This window comes from Ammospiza nelsoni, chromosome 1 (genome assembly GCF_027579445.1).
Source record: "Ammospiza nelsoni isolate bAmmNel1 chromosome 1, bAmmNel1.pri, whole genome shotgun sequence".
Taxonomy (NCBI): Eukaryota; Metazoa; Chordata; class Aves; order Passeriformes; family Passerellidae; genus Ammospiza; species Ammospiza nelsoni.
The window spans coordinates 40,323,718-40,343,634 of NC_080633.1; the positions used below are offsets into that span (position 1 = coordinate 40,323,718).

The 19,917-nt window shown below is 35.6% G+C and overlaps 1 protein-coding gene across 2 annotated transcripts in view; it reads right to left on the minus strand.

Annotated features, from left to right (window-relative positions):
* Positions 1–239: 239 nt before the first annotated feature.
* SLC4A7 (solute carrier family 4 member 7) overlaps positions 240–19,917 on the minus strand; it is a 93,534-nt gene continuing 73,856 nt past the window's right edge. For both annotated transcript variants that reach the window (XM_059490053.1, XM_059490061.1), the window contains 11 exons: positions 18,149–18,254; positions 16,173–16,334; positions 15,121–15,234; positions 14,512–14,673; positions 14,022–14,273; positions 11,768–11,836; positions 11,147–11,320; positions 10,657–10,788; positions 9,768–9,859; positions 7,905–8,012; positions 240–4,688 (listed from right to left, as the gene is read on the minus strand). In XM_059490053.1, the coding sequence (XP_059346036.1) occupies positions 4,607–4,688; positions 7,905–8,012; positions 9,768–9,859; positions 10,657–10,788; positions 11,147–11,320; positions 11,768–11,836; positions 14,022–14,273; positions 14,512–14,673; positions 15,121–15,234; positions 16,173–16,334; positions 18,149–18,254 (1,453 nt within the window). In that variant the 3' untranslated portion in view covers positions 240–4,606. The remainder of the gene's footprint in view (positions 4,689–7,904; positions 8,013–9,767; positions 9,860–10,656; positions 10,789–11,146; positions 11,321–11,767; positions 11,837–14,021; positions 14,274–14,511; positions 14,674–15,120; positions 15,235–16,172; positions 16,335–18,148; positions 18,255–19,917) is intronic.

The window sequence follows — 19,917 nt, forward strand, 5'->3', positions numbered from 1 at the left end:
CCGCTCCCCGCGCTCCCTCAGCGGCTCCGCTCCCCCCACCCCGCTCCGCGGCCCGGCCACGGCGACGCTCGCTCCGCCAGGACAGGACCCCTCAGCCAATCGCCTCCCCTCTTCTTGGCCCGCCGGCCAATCGCGAGCCGCCGCGCTGCGCGGCCGGGCGCCGTTGCCATGGGCACGGGGAAGCCCGGCCGGGCCCGGCCCCAGCGCCCCCCGGGCAATGAAAACAGAAGCGGCTCCAATGGAGTCCAGGAGATTGTTTATTGCTTTTACCAACTTTCTGAAACGTTACAAAAGATAATTTTATTCTAGCAGTAATTAAAACAACACAAAGGCTGAATCACATTAAAAACAAGTCTGAGAGTTGTGTTTTCTGTATAAACTGAATATTGATTCTACAGTTGGAATAATGTTTTCATTTGCTTTGGATTTGTTTATAAAGTAAGAAAACGTCACTGTAATTAGAAAAGCAGTCATAAAAAATTCGAACCATACAGTATGTAATCACATTTCAAATAAAGAATATTAAAATCAAAACAGCAGTTCAGCTGCAAAAGCTGAACCTGGAAGACACCTTTGCACAGGAGCATCAGCAACAACAGAAAAGAAAATACAAGAAGTAATGTGTCTTTCCAATAAAATCATTTAGAAAAGTATCGATTTTCAAACTCATTCATTATTCCAAATAAATGTCAACAGATACTAAATTCAATATGAAAGTGTCTTTAGGCAAAGTTCAATGCCAACTACAAAGTCCTAGAAGTTTTCACTAAAAACATTATAAAATAAAATTGACAAACTTACTGAGCAATTTGCTTTATTTATAGCACTACACTTATGCTGACTCAAAGCAGTGTGCATCTATAGTCTTGAAATTTGTCATAAAATAAATTATGTTGGTATAAACAAAGTATTTCCCACGTTTTACTGTACTTGATAATTTTGTCCTAGATGAGTAATTAAAACATTACTAATCATAAGAAAGCAAAAAGACAACTAAGCCCGCCGTGGTGCTCGCCTGGCAGATTTCATTTGTGAACTGAGAGTCCTGAACCATTCACTTTCTGATTTCCAGAACCTTTGTACAAGACAAACCCTTTAGAGCAGCGCAGGCTCTGCCACGTGACACCCATTTGGTACAGAAATATTTCACAGCCTGTCGAACCTGCCTTTGCAAAGGGCACGAATTAGGAAGTGACTGCATAAAGACAAGAGATGCAGGTGAAGCAAATGATAACTTACAGGAAAACTTGCATTAAATGAAGAAAAAATGGCCAAGATACTTGGTTGAAAAAGATCCCAAAGCCATTAGGGCACCAAGTTCTACCCTGACAGGTTTTATGATGACAAACTTGGCAATTTGGAACATTTCATGGAACAATTATATAAAATATGATGTTATAGCTGCAAAGTTCATCTAGGAGGAAATTGTTGTTAACTTGGGCATGTGTAAACAGAATGAAAAACGTGTCACTGTAATACATACGAAAATGAGTTTTCTAGAATATAATTTAAACACAAAACTGCATTTTAAGTGATACATTTTAAATGATAATTTAAATGGAGTGGTCAAAAGTAAGACCTAGATTTCATGTAAACATTAATATTTATAAATAAATTAGGAAAAAAAAAAAAAGGAAAAAGAAGGAGGAAAAAAAAAAAAAAAGAGGGACTTCCTGAGGTGGCTCTGCAGCCAGGTACACAGTAGCACTAAGCTCCATTCCAGGAAACCAAGGCATCTATAAAAAGTGCAGGTTGGTTACTTTCCTCTAGCTATTGGAATGGAAATCCATTGGCGTAGTTTTTACAGGGCTTAAGCCCTATGAAAGAAAAAAAAAATAAAAATCAGTGCACAGCAATTGTCACTGCTCTTTTGCATCCATTAAGGCAAAACATCTACATAAAATAAACTACATCCTTAGCTGTCTTATTTTAATCCTATGTGTGACTTTAAAGCATAGAAGGTGTAAAATGACCACTGAATCACTTAACCATACATTAGCAACAAGGATTTATGTACTTAATACCAGAACTTCTCCTGTTCATATGGGAAGAAAGTGCAAGTATAACTATTGCCCAAGAACACTGGAACTAAAGGTAAACTGGCTTGCCAAGTCATGGTATTTCTGGTACTGATTAAAATATCTACACAATTAAATAAATACGGTGATTAGACTTGTGGGGCTTTGGTTTTGTTTCCTTTCAATGTTACTCAAAATATATCCACCTCCTGTAATAATGACCAAAACTTCTGAAGCAGAAGCCAAATACAAGGTGTGCAGCACCATGGAACCCTGATTTCCAGCATTAAAGAGTTAGAAATCCAAGAGGTTTCTAGTAATTTTTTGGGTCTTTGGAAACTGTTGTAGAACTATGAACAGGAAGCAAAAAATACTACTGAGGACAGAAGTACTGTACTGTGGATGATGCTACATAAAATCCTCAAAATATCTCTTCCCTCCTTGATTCAGAGCAAGAGGTACTTAGTTGTCAACTACTGACATGCAGATGGATGTTGTTAGGGTTTTTTTTAAATAATGTATGAAGTTTTGAGAAACCATCTGCTGTAGTTTCATTGTTATCTCAGTTTGATCAGAGGGAAACCATGGGTTACTTTCTGAAAGAGCATGAAGTCAAACTAAGGCACGAGCTACACTACTATCTAAGAATGCAGGTCATTACACAGTATTGCTCAAACTGGTAATGCAGACCTCTCTTGCTTTGCCACTGACCTGAGCCTGTTATGACAGTTTGGATACCATTATTCATATTGCTGTACACTACGATTTCCTTTCATTAAACTGCCTTCTCAGAATTCAGTTAAATGAAAAAAGGAAAGAAAAAAAAATGTTAAATAATTGCATTACATTTAAAGGGAACAGTAACAGTCCATGTAATGTAAATACTATTTTAAAATGTTTCTATTTATTCCCACTGATTGCCTTATTTTTGTAACATACAGTTACCTTCTCTACAGGTGACACTTGGCTGAAGAGCACCAAAATTCCACCTCAAGTGAGATTTTCAGATAAAGTCTGCCCTCCTCCAGAATCAGCTCCTTTTGCAATCATTGAGAATTTTATCACTTGGTCCATGGTAAAACTCCCAACTCTACCAAAAGCAGCATTAAGCAAACAGCATCTTCTAGTATTAAATGAGCACAGATTCTAATTAAAGTCATTGTAATGCATCCAGAAAGGGCTAGTGGCAATTCAGAATGTAAAGAGATACTGTTGGAAATTAAAGCCAAAAAAACTAAGGCATAAGGCAAAAGAAATATTAAGAATGGAAACTGCGCAGATAAGTCATCAAGATTTTCATTTATATATAAAATTCTCATTATTTCAAATATTATAATGCTAAACACTAGAACTTGAAAGTGTAAGTACAATAAATGCACTGACTGCATCTTTATCAGTGGAGTCCCCCAAAAATCCCATTTACTTTAATAAATGAATATTTATTTTTTCAATTCATCTTACATGATAGAAATTTATACTAATTAAAATAAATAATGTGTTTAAAAATAAGTTGGTGTGCTACCATATATGCCCTTTACAATGGAGAGGATCAGAACTGTACATACAAATACCACAAGCAATTAGTAATCCATAAAATAATACTGATCATAAACCTATTCCAGAATTGAGCTACAACTAATTTAATAAAATACACAGTAAATTAAAAAATGTATTAACCAAGAAATATATTTGATGAAAATATGAAATACTCCAAAATCTTAAAGCTGAGCAAATCAGACACAGAAAATCTATGGGAAAAAATGTAAGCAAAAACAGGAAGAAAAGAATTCAAGAGTACTGACGTGGTAAGTACTTATAATTTCCTATAGACCAATTGCTGCCTGTAAATCCAATTTAAATTGTGTAAACATGGAGTGTCCAGAATGGCAAATACTGATTTGGGACATTACTGCACTGCCATTACTGCACTCATACTGCTACTGGACAATAATGAAAACTCAAGAGAATTCAGAAAACCAAAGAAAGCAGCACACCAGGGTATTTAGATACATTTTAAGGCTTAACTAACCACCTGACTTAGGGCTCTAGGCCACTCCTGTAGAGGAGGAGAGACAGAATCCAGAAAACACTAGCATGGAGTGGAGACATAAAACACAGTAGTTCTTGTCAACAGCACATTAACATTTGTTCTATGAAACCACAAAAAAAGTATACCCTGCAAAAACAAGCACTAATTGCCTGCATGGAAAACAAAACTTCTGTGGCGCACATTATAAACAGAGGTATTGCAAAATTTTAAGCAATGTGGACCAGTAATCATCAGCAAAAGCTGATGTAACTTTTATGCACATATTGATTATGGAAAATAATAAGCATTCATTACAGTCTTCCTATTTAAAAATGAAAATAAAATTTCCAATAAAATAAATAGCTGAAGTGTGATTACCACTCATCTTATTTGCTGGGAAAATCTTTGCATTATGCAAGCATATCTACAGTGCCCAAACAAATGGCAGAAATTAAATATCTGTTGCTCCTTAAACTGGAAATCACACTTCCATGGTAAAATATCCTACAGTGATATATATATATACACACAAATATAAGCAATTCCCATTGGTTCCATTCTATAAAGATGTTTCAGCATCCACGTATCTCACAACAGGTGACTTTTCCACTTCTATTTTCACACTTTCTGGTTTTTCAGGGCTGTTTGAAAACAAAGAAGAAAATGTAAAGTCTGGGCCACTTTAGGAAAGGTTAAATTTCAAAAGTTTTATACTTCAAAATGAAACCTGAAAGTATTTACATAAGGATGCTTTTATGATAAGGCACTTCTATTACATTTTAGTAATTGTTAAATAATATTCACAGGAACAGTGACTTAACTTAAAAGAGAGAAAACACCAATATCTCCTTCATAAATACCATATCCAATTCCACTGCTTTTATTGATTTGAAACTGTTCTTGCAAAACTTCTTTAAAAACAAACAAACAAATCCCCAACACAGCCTGCAAAACGGTAAAAATACACAAAAATACATAACAAGCAACATTACTAATACATCTTTATTCCTGGGCAGGGAAACCATCTGTTCACAAGCATGAGAGGACATTTCAGTCTGTTCAAAAGGGGAAACCACACTTCCAACAACAGCAGAGGACAGTAAGAAACCTCTGTAACCTGAACCTTCCTTTCAAGTGAAGCAGAAGACCCAAAAGACAAGTGGTACCTGAACAACTGACACTCTTAGGGACACAGACACTGAACAGTGCCTGACTGAAGGACAATAAGGAATGTCACAAGGTAGTTGGAAGTCAGTAGAAGATGAAATGGAACAGCCTAAGAGGGAGGATGAATTTCAAAAGAGATGACACATCTGTAGAGTTGCTCTTTAAGGAAAAAAATACATTAGAAATTCATGCGAAGAGAAAAATTCTGGGTCTCCTTAGAAGATACAAGTGTGCTGGGACCCCACAGTCTGTAAACTACAATAGATGGCTGAGGAAAAAAGAAAAAGCAATCTGAATCAATTGAGAAAAAGAAAATAAAAAAATAAAACATTGATCTTCTTAAAAATACATGGTTTTTAATAAATCATGCCAAGCCACACAACATGTCATCTGGAATTATAAAAGACATGCCTCCTTTGAACTGCATTAGTATTTGAATATAAATCTGAAAATAGCAGTGCTTACAGAACCATTTTTACCACAGCATTAAATGTCTGTCTGTACCACCAGATGAAGACAGTTAAGCAGAAAAACCTTAGCAGAACTAAAATCAGTAATTTATTGGAAATTACTTTTGAATGACCAGTAGTGACATCTCTGAATCTCAACAGGATGCAAAGAAAGCATAGCAAACACCTCAAAACAGCAACCAATTGAGTTAAGGCTCAAGAAGTCTGCCTTTCAACATTTTCAAGATTAATGCACTATGAGACTGCCTGTTAAAAACCCAGTTCTGGCACCAGTGGTTCTTATTTTCCATTTACAGTTTTAGGAAGTTCCCTACCAAGATGGATTTTTTACTGTACTAAGCTCAAGGAGGGTATGTTATAGAATCAAAGGGAAGTGTCTTATAGCAAAACATAATCAATAGATGGAATAATGAATGCAAAGCTAAGCACAATAAAAAACACTGCAAACTGATCAGAAGCCTGATTCGCTAATATTGCATAAAATCCATACTAACTTAACCTACTCAGGAAACAGGAAAGTGATAGATGAAATTGTACTAAACTAGAACTGCCTGAAAACCAAATCTAAACATTTTCATTCTTCTGGAAAAAGAAATGCAGGCCTGTATCTCTTCAAGCCCTATATGCCCAATGACTATCAGATAATTCACTATAATCATCCATAAATTCTGTAATGGGCTGCTTCTAAGAATTTAGCAAGGAAGAAAACACCTATTAAATAAGGGGGCTGTACTGACACACATACTCTCTTATCTCTTCAATTTGTCTTCTTGATAGTCTCTCTCATGTGGTACTCAAGATTTTTAAATATTTTAATTAATTAATTTAATTAATATTAAATTAAATATTAATTGAAATATTTTATTTAATTAAATATGTGTTTAACATTTTAAAAATGTTTAAACAATTCAGCCTAGACATTCATGGAAAGGGTGCCTGCACTAATGAGTCTCTTAAGGTTTTCCTCTTACAAAACACCTCGAAGTTCTTTCTCTGTCTCCTTTACCCTTGGCTGACCTGCTGTCTGGCCAAAACTGTACTTCCATGCCTTGTTTGGAGCAATGTGTGTGGTGAATAGAAAGATGGTATACAAGTACTAGGTCACTACTGGTGCTTCCAGCAGGACCTAAGATGGCTTGGACAGAGCCATGAACAGAGTATGCTCTCTATGGAATGCTCCAGCCTTGCACAGAGCATGAACACTCCCTCCTCACCATGAACACTTTCACTGAGATGTAATTTTATACAAAACCTGACAAATTTGTATCTCTCAAATATGTCTTCCTCAGACAGAATTGGCTGAAAAGGATCAGCCAATAGAAGATGCATACAATAGACAACAGGACTGCTTAGGTTTAGTTTTCTGAGGCAAAAATGCCCATTCTCCCCATTCCTACATAAAAACTGCTAAGCAATAGTGGCATGGATGATGAGCAGTCCCCAGATAAAAGTTCCTATAAATCACAAGCCTTTCAGGAATTTATACTGCACAAATACTCACATCTTGGCTTGTTTCCCTAGACAGATTCAGCTAGACAGGGAATAAATCAGGATAAAATAGCAGAATGATACATCACACTCAGACTTTGTTCTTTGATGGGGAGCTCACAGAGAAGAAAGGCTACTGGCCAGCATAGAAGGTAAGTGTCAGCTTACAGGGAAAGTTCAGAGCACTGAGGGCTCATGATCTGTCCATATACTTCACTGAAGTATATTTCAGTGAAGATAGGGTCTGAGACAGGTTCAATTTTTAGATATTTAAAATGAGTTGAGGAAAAGCAATCCAAGCAACACACTTCCCCACAAAAACAGAACCTAGGGCAGTACAAAGCAACAATGAAAGTGCTGGACTTACTTTGTATTCTCACTGGAATTTGTATTATTGAGCATCAAACCACTCTCATGCTTATATACATACTAGTACTTAGAAACCCTAAGCTCATCAGAGTAATAAACACTTGTATTAAGTAAATAGTAATTTTAAAATTACTATTTAAAATAATACATTAACAAAATAGCAAGAAAATAATTCCTTATAGAAACTGATAAAATCAGAGTAAAGAGGAAAAATTAAGCTCAAATTCAAAGTCTTCTAAAGTAAGAAGTCAGTAACTCAGATTCATAGACCACATTTTTTTTTAAGATATAGTTCAATAAATACAAGTATGGCTGATAAACACAAGACAATTAGTTAGAAAAGGTGTGAGTAATTATAGCTACCTCAGGTTAGCTCTGGTTACTTTGGCATTCTCAGTACTCATGGCAAGAGCCTTCCACTGTGCAGTTTTGGCCATTTCGTCTGATATGTTTACAACTGAGGGATCAGTGCTAAAGAACAAACATACTTTCAGGTTAGTATTCAATTCCTTGCAACACTATTATACTTACTGTCACTCATCATTTACATCAGTTGTGCCTTCTTTCAATATTTACACAGCCACAAGTTGAGTTCACCTCTTAAAAGTATACTTCAACAAAAAACTGAAAATTTAACTAACCAGCACTACCATAATGACATAGCATCTCAAAACAGTTTTTCACATAGATACCAGTAAGATATTGAGAAAACTTGAGAGGTAACCCATACCTAGGTTCAGAAAATTATTTTGCATGCCAAGAAATAATGAATTGAATCACACTGTTGTGCTAAAGCTTTCATGGATCAGTTACTTTAAGTGGCTTCTAGGAAATAATCAAGGGCAAAAGAGCAAAGGTTAATAAAATTTCGAAAATTTAAGTGAGATTTGAAACTATTAAAAATCTAGAAATTCCAATTATCTTGACAGATAAGTTTTGCTTTTTTTTTCTCAAAAGCCTAATTAGATATTTTGCAAGGTTATTTTGTCAGACCACCCCCCTCCCAAGTGTTGCAGAAGATAAGTTTACCTTCACAGATGTAAAGATGTTAAAGCCTATTTCCACTTTTGTCCTGCACACAGTTCTATGTGAAGCAGACTCAGGTGCTGCCTGTACGTCTGCTTTCTGTTCTGTTCCACATTTAAGCTTCAGAATCTATCCCAGGTCATCTCTAAGTTTTTCAAATGGCAGAAAAAACTTTCAAAGCCATTCTTCCTCAGGGATCCCACAAGACATATAAGGCAGCAGAATACATACAAAACACACACACAGTTGATGAAGTCCCACCTCTACTGTGAGAGCAATTAGCAACTCAAATGTTTTTTTAAAGAGCTTTAGCATTTTCATTTGAGTTGCTTAAGTCTGATTAAGCCTGCTCTCAGAACAGACAACAGCACTCAGCAGAAATATCTGTCTAATCCAAATTTCTGTCTGTTCCCAACTCTCATCAGGGCATACCTGGTACTACCCTAGATCCATAGGAAAGCAAATTTTTAACCTAGGAACCCTTAGTATTAGAGACAAAAAGAAAACCTGTAAGCTATTCATCTGTCACATCTTAAACTTGTGTTGGAACAGTTGAGAACACCTGACCACTCAGCTAAATACAACCCCAGTAAGGGAGACACCAAATGAGGCAAAATGCCTATCAAAGGTGAAAGAATTTCCATGACTGAAATTCCAGTACCTCCTTTTCTGGAAGAGAATCTATTTGTATATTTATGTTCAGAAAATAACATTTTAAAGTAAAAATGGTTGCCTGTACAACGGGTTTTTTGTACCACACAGATTACGACTTTAGCTTTTGCTTAGGTAAACCAAATAATTACACACTTAGATTTCTTCTGCAAAACCCAAGTGGCTGGCAAACACATGGCTCAACTGATGCTATTAGTTGCTTAATGCTCAGTATTTCATGCACAGTAGCACACAAATATTCCATCAAAACTGACCAAGGATGCTTCTTCACCTTTAGTACAGCTGGTCGAAATTGAGTCATCTGATCTGTTCAAGATGGTCATGTAAATTTATAATTAAGATGCAGTTTTAAAGAACAATGCAGTATAAAAACACTAATGTAGCACCACGAGATATATATTCCTATTTCCTAATCATGGCTAAGCTACCAGCTTGGGGAAAAATTATTTCAACTCATACACAACCAACTTAATATAAAGCAAATTTTGGGCTCTGATAAAAGAATTTTTAAACAGACACATTTTATACCTGTATTTCAGGGTTTTTACAGGAAAATCTATATTTGCTTCTCCATATGCAAGGTGTACACTGTCATGGTCTGAAAACATTCTCTCTGCTTCCTGTAAATTCCAAGTAAGAAGTTTGTAAAATTACTCACATAGCAGAAACCACAGTAGTATCTCAATTTATTCAGTTATCATCTCAACTTATTCAAGTTATATGACAGGTATTCCATAGGGGTAAAAGGCACTTCTGCATAGATACCACAGTTGAACGCAGGAGACAGAGATTATGACCTTTCCTCCTTGAAGTGTCTTATTAAGGGAGGGGACATGGGAGACTGGGGAAGGGGGGTGTTACATACAAGCTTTGCAAGGAATTCATCTAGGTGGTGCACAGAAAGGCAGGACTTTCATGGATAAGTTCCAGAAGCTATATTACTGTATTTTTGGTAACTAGCAGTTGCACTAAATGACAGCTCCACAAACACACACACAAAATGTCCCTGATATTATGAACACTTTTGTGACTAATTTAAGCAGAATAAAGAAATCCTACTCCACTACTTCCCTCTCCCTCTCCTTTCTCTCCATTTTCTTTCCTTCTAATCTGATGAAAGACCAAAAAACCCAACATTTCTGTGCTAACAACTGCTTCTTTCCACTTTGCTTGAAAATTCTGATCACAAATAAAAATCATACTTTGTAATAGCATAATTGAAACAGAGACTTAATTCCTTAACCAGCAGCAACTGTTCCTCTAGTAAAGAATTTAATTTCTTAAGTAAGTGAAGAATTTCAAAATATGTATCTGGTATATAAGCTCATATGCTCAGGTCACATAGTATTATTTTAAATTGCATTAGGTATTTCCTAGAAATTTACAACATGCTCAGTTTGATTGTTTTCACACTTACTTCTTTCTCTTTTATCTTTTCATCATCTTCTGTCTTCTTTTTACTTTCTGGCATAAGATCATCAAGCCAGCTAAGATCTTTTTTGGTGAAACACAAATCCATGAGCTTGCGAACGAACACTAATGCTAGAACCTAAAGAGAACCACACAAAAAATACTTTATATATTAAACTATTCAAATGAACAAAAATGCACACACACTTTCAGAACACTCAGAATCTGTAAATGAAGCCCTTTTTTCTAGTACTAGATTTCATCTTACCCCAAAGGTAAATAATTTCCACTTTCCGTAGCCATTCACATCTGAATTGCTTGTTATCAGGAAATGAGAAGTCTCTGTGTTTCAAAAGTGAACAGCTTGTACTACAGGGGCTTTTTGTTTCTTTCCCACTTCCTTCTTTCTTAAAGGCAGCAAGCATCTTCTGAAGAGACTCTGAATAATACGTGCAGTCTTGTATAAAAATTATTAACTGACAAACCAGAAAACTTACCATCATAGGGAAAACAACAGCAGCTGCAGAGGCTTTGATCACCCACAAGAGAACTAGACAAGTGAGCTGAACAACTGTAAAGATATGGACCTTCCACAGTGGCACATAACGTAGATAAATCAGGTCAGGTTGATGTTTGGCAGGCATTCCAAACAGTTTTATACGGTCAAAAAACTGCATGGGAAAATAAAAGCATTCTTCAGTTAATTATTTTTTGCCTCTCCAGAAGAAAATTAATGATTTTATGAGACTACAGAAATGTAAAATAATCCCAAATTAAATACAAATGAAAGACAGTGAACATTCAAGGGGGTGGAACTGTGGGCTGTTTTGCAGGGGTCGGTGATGCCCCCCCCCCCCCCCATAAAAAAAAATTCCAGAATATTTCAGAAAATTTGTTTCTTAGCTACGCTATTGAAAGAATAAATAAAAAAGAACTGTCAAGTGAAGACATAATATTGTAAGAGCAAATACTTGAACATGACACTCCGGAAATTATCCTATATGCTATTCAGAAAATATGGAACAACTTTATTGTGGCTCACATAATGCAGGGTGTTACAGCTTCCTTTTCATTCAGTGTTAAACAAAAGTGAACTGCTTGTTAAAATCAGACTTTACCTGAATCCCTTTTAATGAAGATACTCCCATGTAAAGAAAGACACCATACAAAACTGGCATTGGAATAAACTAGGGGGGAAAAAACACCCACAGTTAAAAGTGGAATCAACATGACATAAGAGAGCAGTCCATATGAGTGAAAGGCACAGACCAAATTATTTTTTACTTTATATTTTACTTAAGTGAAATCTGAAGACCTTTATTAAAAAGAATACATATGTATCATTGAGCAGCAAAAAAAATCTAGAACTAACAAGGTTATCATCAGGATAAAAAAGCAGTTCTGCCTTGACTGCTCACTCACTCAATTTTCTGGGTTGCAAGAAAAATTTCTATTCATGCTAAATATACTGCTTTATGCTGCTGTTTGACAGGAACTGTATCAAGACTACTGTATTCTGTACAACTTCATTAAATTGCCACATTAAGTTTTACTTCTGAACACCTGGAACAGACAATACAAAAACCTCACCATACCTACTGAGCTATGATAATCTGCTAATTATTCAGAACTAAGTTTTGCTTCAGTAAGAAGACCAATTTAAAGCTTATTAAAATAATATTTCTAATAATTTAAATTGTAATATATAATAGCTTATATAATTTTATACAGTGTGATTTTCTATTTTGATATAACTTAAAGCTTACTAAGATAACAAAGTTGTCCACTGATTTCAGTGGCACTTGCATCAACCCTCTGCAGTGAAGCCTTCTTTGCTCCTGAATTCATTAAGCTTCCAAGTAAAGGACAGCCAAGATACACCATGAAATTTTAATAAAAACTGCTGCTATCAAGACTGAACAAAATCCTTTATTTAAACAGTGTGAAATAAAACTATGCCTTAGGGATTCATGATGTATGTGTGTGTGTGGCTAGTGTCTTCACTGTAAGTTGTGAAATTTGATATAGTGTCTTCTATTGCATTAAATCAGTATAAATCCACACATGGAACAAAAGCACAACAACTGTCAGATGCAAGGCTTTGTTCTCCTTACTTCTTTTGAACAATAACAGTCATTCACACTGAAAAAGAAAAACATTTCTTAAAAGCAAAGAGTTATAATTTAATTCCTATTACCCTGGGCCCATTAACCAAAAAGTACTCATTTCTATGAACAAAAAGTTAAAATATGGGATTTAAAACACTTTACTTCAGCAACCACCACTTATAGTTTTTGCTTTTGAGCAACAATAAAACTATTTCAGTGTTTCTGCTTTTGATTCTGATTATTCACATTATACAGCTGAGCTCTTGGTAACTTTAATGAGAGACTGTCAAATCTGAATTTTTTTTTAGTAACTGCAATGGTCTTATTTTTTACGGAACTTTACATTCTTTAATAGATATACAAATGGTCAACTATTTAAAATTTATAATACATAACTACTTATTAAACTATAGCTGCATATTTACAGGATTATTCTTTCCCATTATCTAAATTTGAGAAGCTGCATTTCTTACGAAATTACTTGAGATCTTTCTTTGCTTATACAGACTTTTACAAAGCTCTTTAGAAATACCAGCAGTTACGCAGTTATCTGCATTTCTGACAACAAAAAAGATAATTCTTTCATTTCTCCTTTTAACTACTGGATTTGAAACAACAAAGTAGAAGTTGAACAGATTTTAGTAAATCTGAGCAAAATCCAACTGAATTTTCTTCCAATAGTCATTGAAAGGTCACTAGGGATATAAATTAGGAGATAAAGTGTAATCTGATGCTACAACACAACTGCAAAATCACCATTATAGTGTGATCATGTATAAAATAATCTTGACACTCTAAGAACCAAATTAAGTTTATTAAGCTGAAGAACAAGAAGGGAAAAATGGAATTTCTCCCTTTTAAAGCAATGTTTCTGCTCCTTCTGCTACACTATATTACTTCTACTCAAGTAGCTTTACTTCTTTATCACACTCCTTTTCTCTCTCCATTTAAGCACTTACATAAAAACTGCAGGTTTTAGGTAACATGAACTGGAAAAACTAAAAAAATGTTGGCAAGAAAAATCAAGTAAAACAGGAAAAGGTTGCTTTCTTCACTACTCGCTACATTCCTAGCTTTCTCAGATTTCGTTTTCTTGCATCCTTCCATAGTGTTTCTATTCAACTAACATCTGTTGCTAAAAAAGCAATTTGAGAATGAGTCCAGGCCTATCTTACTTAAAATAAAAGAACTTTCTCACATTATGAAATGCTAAATCACAACATCAATAGCACAAAGAAAATATTTTGGAAAAACTCTCTTTTACCTTTAACACAGAGGTCATGGACACTGACGTCCCCATCAGCACAAAAATCATCAATCCTGTCACTCGCTGCTCCCGGATTCCCAAAAACTTTGGTCGTTCTCCTGGTGCTGAGCATTGAGATTCAACTTTCAGGCTGTTAACATGACTTATAGACAGGACAGTTGCAGCAACAAACCACGGTAAGCCCATGATAGAACATATTCCCAACATAATACCAACCATGAGCAGATCAAGATGATAACCACAGCCTTTCTGTAAAATTAAGCAAACAAATAACTTGAAAAACTTTCTATTTATATGATCATACTTCTAATTCAGCAGGTGAATACAACTGCAAAAGTCAGATACTTTGAGAGTATCCACAAAATTATATTTGTTCTTGATTAGTCAATTTATATTTAGCAGCTGATGGTAATTTCACAAATTTGCAGAATGAATCTGATTTTAAGTAACTTACACAACATTAGACTTCCATAAAAAGGACTTTTACCTTCAGTTTATGCTCTTTCCTGTTTATAATAACAGCTGTTATTTGTTGATCCATGAAAATGAGAATGGTACAGAGTAAAGCAGGAAGAGCAGCAACCAAGAGTGTCCACCAAGGATTGTGTCCAAGAGGATCTATGAACCATCCTCGATCTTTTCGGGTGGGCTGAAAAAAGGACACCAACCCGTCAACAAGGAGAATTAAATGACTAAAATAGAATGCAGATTTTATCATTACAAACAGTTTCAATGAACAACAGATCAGTCCCTTAAGTATATGTTTAGGTTATCTTCCAATGGCTTTGACCAAAAGACTGATTTAGTAGTTACAGGTGAACATGGCATTTATATGGGAAAAATCAAAACAAATCCATTTGATTCCTTCATTTTGTACATTTACACAAAAAAATCCTTTCCTTTCAGTAATAATATAAAACATAAATTTTTCTGTCAGATGAGACATACATCCAAAACAGAAAAGAGAAACTACTTGATCAACCACATTGTAATCAAAAAAGAGAAACTTCTGTTTCTGTACGATTTGATTGTTCTACTGTTCATAAAACTTCAATCATTTTAAAAGTTATGTTTTTCAAAAGGTTTTGTTTCTTACCTCAAACTTCTCTGGAACACGAAGCTTAGGAGAAGGTACTCCTACAAGATAGTCAATCAAAACCATGGTTACTATGGTCAGAAATACTGCAAAGTCGCTGATGGTGGAACGCACCTATAAAGAAAAGACTTGTGTTAAGTCTTGCTTTTTCAACATTATAATTTCCATGTGTAGAAAGATGATTTTCTCCTCTACAAAAAGTGAGGTTTATTTATATTATACTACCACTGAACATTATCTACTTTTTCTTGTTACTTTCAAATTTAAGCTGCCTGCCAGCACAGTATGAAGTTGCAGAAGACAAGTATTCCATACAGCTGTTCACTCATTTAAAAGTGGACTACTGCAAGAGGCAAATTACTTTAAACAACTCCACAATCTTCCTTCTCCTCTCAATCCCATTAGGAGGCTCAGCCATCACAGCTAGTTCCTGGTACCTTAGGTCAGTAATATTCATACTTTCATGTTTTAACCAATAGGAGGCGGATAATTTGCAATACATTCATATTATCAAAGATAACTTTATTAAACATTAGGAAGACATTACAGGGATGAGTTGAGATTTATAGCAGATCTAACCACTTCATTTTGCCTAACAGAAGTTACATAAATCAATCTCAAAAGAAGCATCACATTAACTTCTATTAGAAATAGCAATCCCCTGAGGAACCACTCTAAACCCAATAGACATCAGTGGTTTGGGGAAAGTAATTAATTGCTTTGTTTGGCTACGTGAGGAAAAGAGCCGCAATATTGTCTCTACTAATGATGCCTGGCAATACTGATTAATGTGAGGAGATGGACTGCTTAGATCTTTCAAAGTTTAGAATATCTTGTTGTAATTCTACAAAAATACAGAATAAACACCAAATTTTTGCAGATTATTTCTTTCCTCAAATGTCCTAAACTTTGTAATTATTAGCTGAATTTTGGGTTTTCATTTCCTTTCCTGTCTTAAAAGAAACTTCTCAAGACAGAATTCAACTCCATTAAATTATATCAAGGTGTATATATTACAAGGTAACAATAGTCTAGTCTCTAATCAGAATTACCTTAGTTGGGAAATAGCGTTTGGTCTTGAATTTCTTAAGGAAAGAGGAGAGGAAAAATGTTGCAAAAAATAGTATGACAGACCAGAAAAGAACATCTGGAATATATGGTCCGTGATGGCCACAAGCTGATCCACGAAACACACCATGATATTCTAAACATTCCTGCAAAGAGAAAAACTCTTCATAAGTCTGTTTTATTAATTCAGTACATTCAACGAAGCTTCCAACTTTTCTATATAAAACACATTTGAGAAAGTCCATAATTCCAACAAGGGTTTCTTTCCTTCATGACTACCTCACCCTGGAAAAGCCAGACGTGTGCTGTCTGTTCCAGAAAAGCCACAGTAGCCACCACTGATTATTTCAGGATGCCAAAAATGCTGAGAGATGTCCAAGAAGAAACAATTTCTTAACAGTCACATTACTTCTATTCTGTTTTTCAATGCAGGAAAAGCAGAATATCCAACATCAACTTTAGCTAACAAACATAAAAAAGGATCTCCTTGGTTTCTCCAATCTCTTAGACTTTGTTTTGCTCAGTTAAGGGAAAAAACAGTCTTATAAAATAAGATTACCCAAACCATAAGAAAACATTACTAGCAAAGTAGGAAAGCATCGTAAATAATGGATTTAAATAAAAAAGAAAACAAAATCAGATGACAGCTATCCAAAAGACTTACTAAAATGCAAAGCAAAAAGTTCAAGTAGACACATGGAATACAAGGAAAACACAAGCCAATAATTCAAGTAGCTGGAAGCAGCACTGCACTAGCCTAATTTATCAGATAATTCATTGAAAATTTATCTTATGGCACAAGTTCTCACTTTTCGCAATCTACCTTGCTTATACGATAATACCAAATCCCAGGTCAGTTCTGTCTCTCAGGTAAGACTAAAGATGCTTTAGAGGTAAAGGCATATAGATGAAAAGGCATATAAAATAAGTAATAAATATAAAGGAAATATAAAAACTAAGCTCAAAAGAAACTGTCATCCTAAGTGATTACAGTAAACTAGGAGTCATAGGTAGCACACAGAAAAAAGTCCTGCTACAAGTCAAGTAAAGCACTGAGGTTTTATGTAGTATTTCTGCAGTGCAAAAGAGGTGCTTCAGTGTGAATGTCTATGCTCAGACACAAGGGGAGCCCATATACAGATATCCACTGCTGTTCCACACAGCCTCAGGTGGCCAACCTAACAAGTGTAACAAAACCAGTAACAAATCCAAATCATTCAAGAGCGGGTGGGAATCAGATGCCAGTGTAAGCAAAGTGGCTGCACACAGCTGCATTTATTCCACTGCACACTGCCCAAGAAACTACTTATCAGCAAAAGTGTTTCTTTCTAAAAGCTTTCCAGAGCACTTGCATATGGTAACTTTCCTCCTCTTCACCTACACACAAAATTAGATATTGGCATAAAATATCCAATTCATAAGTTAATACCTTGGAGCCCATTGTAAATAATTGTTTTTCATTTCAAATAATTATTTCTTCCAATCAATATTTAAGTATTTCCTTAGATTGTGTTGGGAGTTTTGTACCAATGTCTAATAACTAATGAAATGTGTTTACTGCCACACTTCAAATAGAAATTCCATCATCATGTCATATTAAAAATATTTCTTTCAGGAACTGGAAGAAAGCAAACTCCTGCTTATTCACCTCATCATGTTCCCCTACAGGAAGATTACTGTGGTGCCTAAAAGCATTAAGGTAGCTACCTGAAGTAGACTTATATTAGCATTTACTTCTCTGGACTCACTCATCTAGTCCTCTACACTGACTCTGTAAAGCCTTATGGAAGAAATTAAGAGAGTTGAAAAATACAGTTTTAAGGAAAACAGTCTGGGTTCAGTTAAAAAAAGAAATCAGATGAAAAAATGTAATAAACACTAGTACTGTGCAGGTGTTTATTTTTTATTCATATGCACATATACACACACAGATACATACATATAGCTTCTGGATACTCACAGAAACTGTAAGATTATTCCATGCTATGTCTTCACGAGACTTATTGATAGTCCTCCACATACGCAATGTGTCATTGCTTGGTTTCTCAGGCTCAGAACACACACATCTGAAGGGAAGAAGAAAAGTTTACATGCTTTTAAGCTGTATGTGCCAAAATGCAGCAATTTGAAGTAAATTCAAAAATCCTGAAGAGTTTAAACCAGAGTTTATCCCAAACTTCTATGGAAGAAGCAGAGTACAAGGCTTTTCCTTACCTGATCCAGGACTATTGAGAGGGTGGGGGAAATGAAGAATCAGGTCAGCCTCAAGAAAGACACCATATTTGACTATGTTGTCAGGTAACTGAAGATATAAAAGCTTACAGTGCTCAGCTTTAAAGCAACTGTATACATAATTTTTAGCAATATTTTTGTAGAAGTAAAAATCCCCCTCCCTATTGCAGCATTTTGCAAACTCACACTGCAGAATCCTTTCTGTCAGACAGGTTGACAGAAGTACACATCATATTAAAAAAAAAAAAAACAAAACACAATGGACTGAATATGGATTTAATGGGATGTTTTCAAATAAAGCTATTCAAGTACACCAACTGGTAAGCTTAACACATAAAAATTTATGTAGAAGAGGGGAAAGAGTTAGTAAGCAAGAAATAAGTCTCCTTTTTCTATGAGATTCACTATACACACTGAAAAAAAAATCCCAATGAACTATGGAAGGGAAAATCTGCATCCTGGTGGCGTGAGGGTAAAGTAAGAAGAGACATTATATGTGCATGGGCAAAAAGAACATAGATTTGCATAGCACAATGTTCGAGGGAATTTCGAAAATACTGAGTAAACAATTATCTTTTGTTAACTGAATTCTAAACTAACAGAAACAAGAAATAGGAAAGGAGTGGAAAGCAGTAGCTCCTACAAAGCAGTTGCCAACACAGAATCATCAATAGAGAAAGGAATTGCAACAATAAGCATGATGAGACAAATCATAATTAGTTGTTGGTCAAAGCAGCAACATAAAAAAGCATGCTGATGGAAGACTTGACAAATTTCTCAACAAAGACAATGAAGATAAAGTATGCCACCAAGTAGATAAGTAGAAATGCAGGAAAAGAAAGGAAAAACCCACATCCAGAAAAATGCAAGAGTATTTGAGATTGTTTTGTGGCTCAATTAACTGAACATGCTTGTTCTGCACCCTTTTCCCCACTGGGGGTTACAGAGTGGGGAAAAAAGGAAAGGGAAAGGTGGAAGAAAGCAATTGTGAACAGCTGGATCTCCTACAGCTTTGTAAGAGAAAAAATGCAGGGCAAACCCATGCTGAACACTGTGGCATGTCCCAAAAACCACAGAGCTAAAGCAAATTAAAATCCCACCTTCCCACCCTCATGGCCTGCCTGTGGCAAAACACAGTCAGGTGGCAAGTGCCCAAAGCCCTACAGAACAGTTTCTGCCAGCTCAGCGGATTGAACATGCCCATGCAGAAGTCCAGTGAGGACCCAGAGCCACTGAAACAGAAGGATGAGCAGCCAGTAGGAAGGGAAAAATAAGTGAGTGAGTGTCCTCCCACAGCCCACTCCTGGCAATGTGGCCTGGTCATAACAGCGGCTAAGACAGGAAAGTGAGTGTAAAGTGAGTGTAAATGTCAAGTGTGAATGGAACACAAGAAGCAGCCTGGCAGGGTGTTTGCCCTTTCCCCCTGGAAGAAAGTCCTGAAGAAGCACTGAATGATTGCAAAAGTGAGCAGAGATCTTGGAGGGGAAACACAGTAGT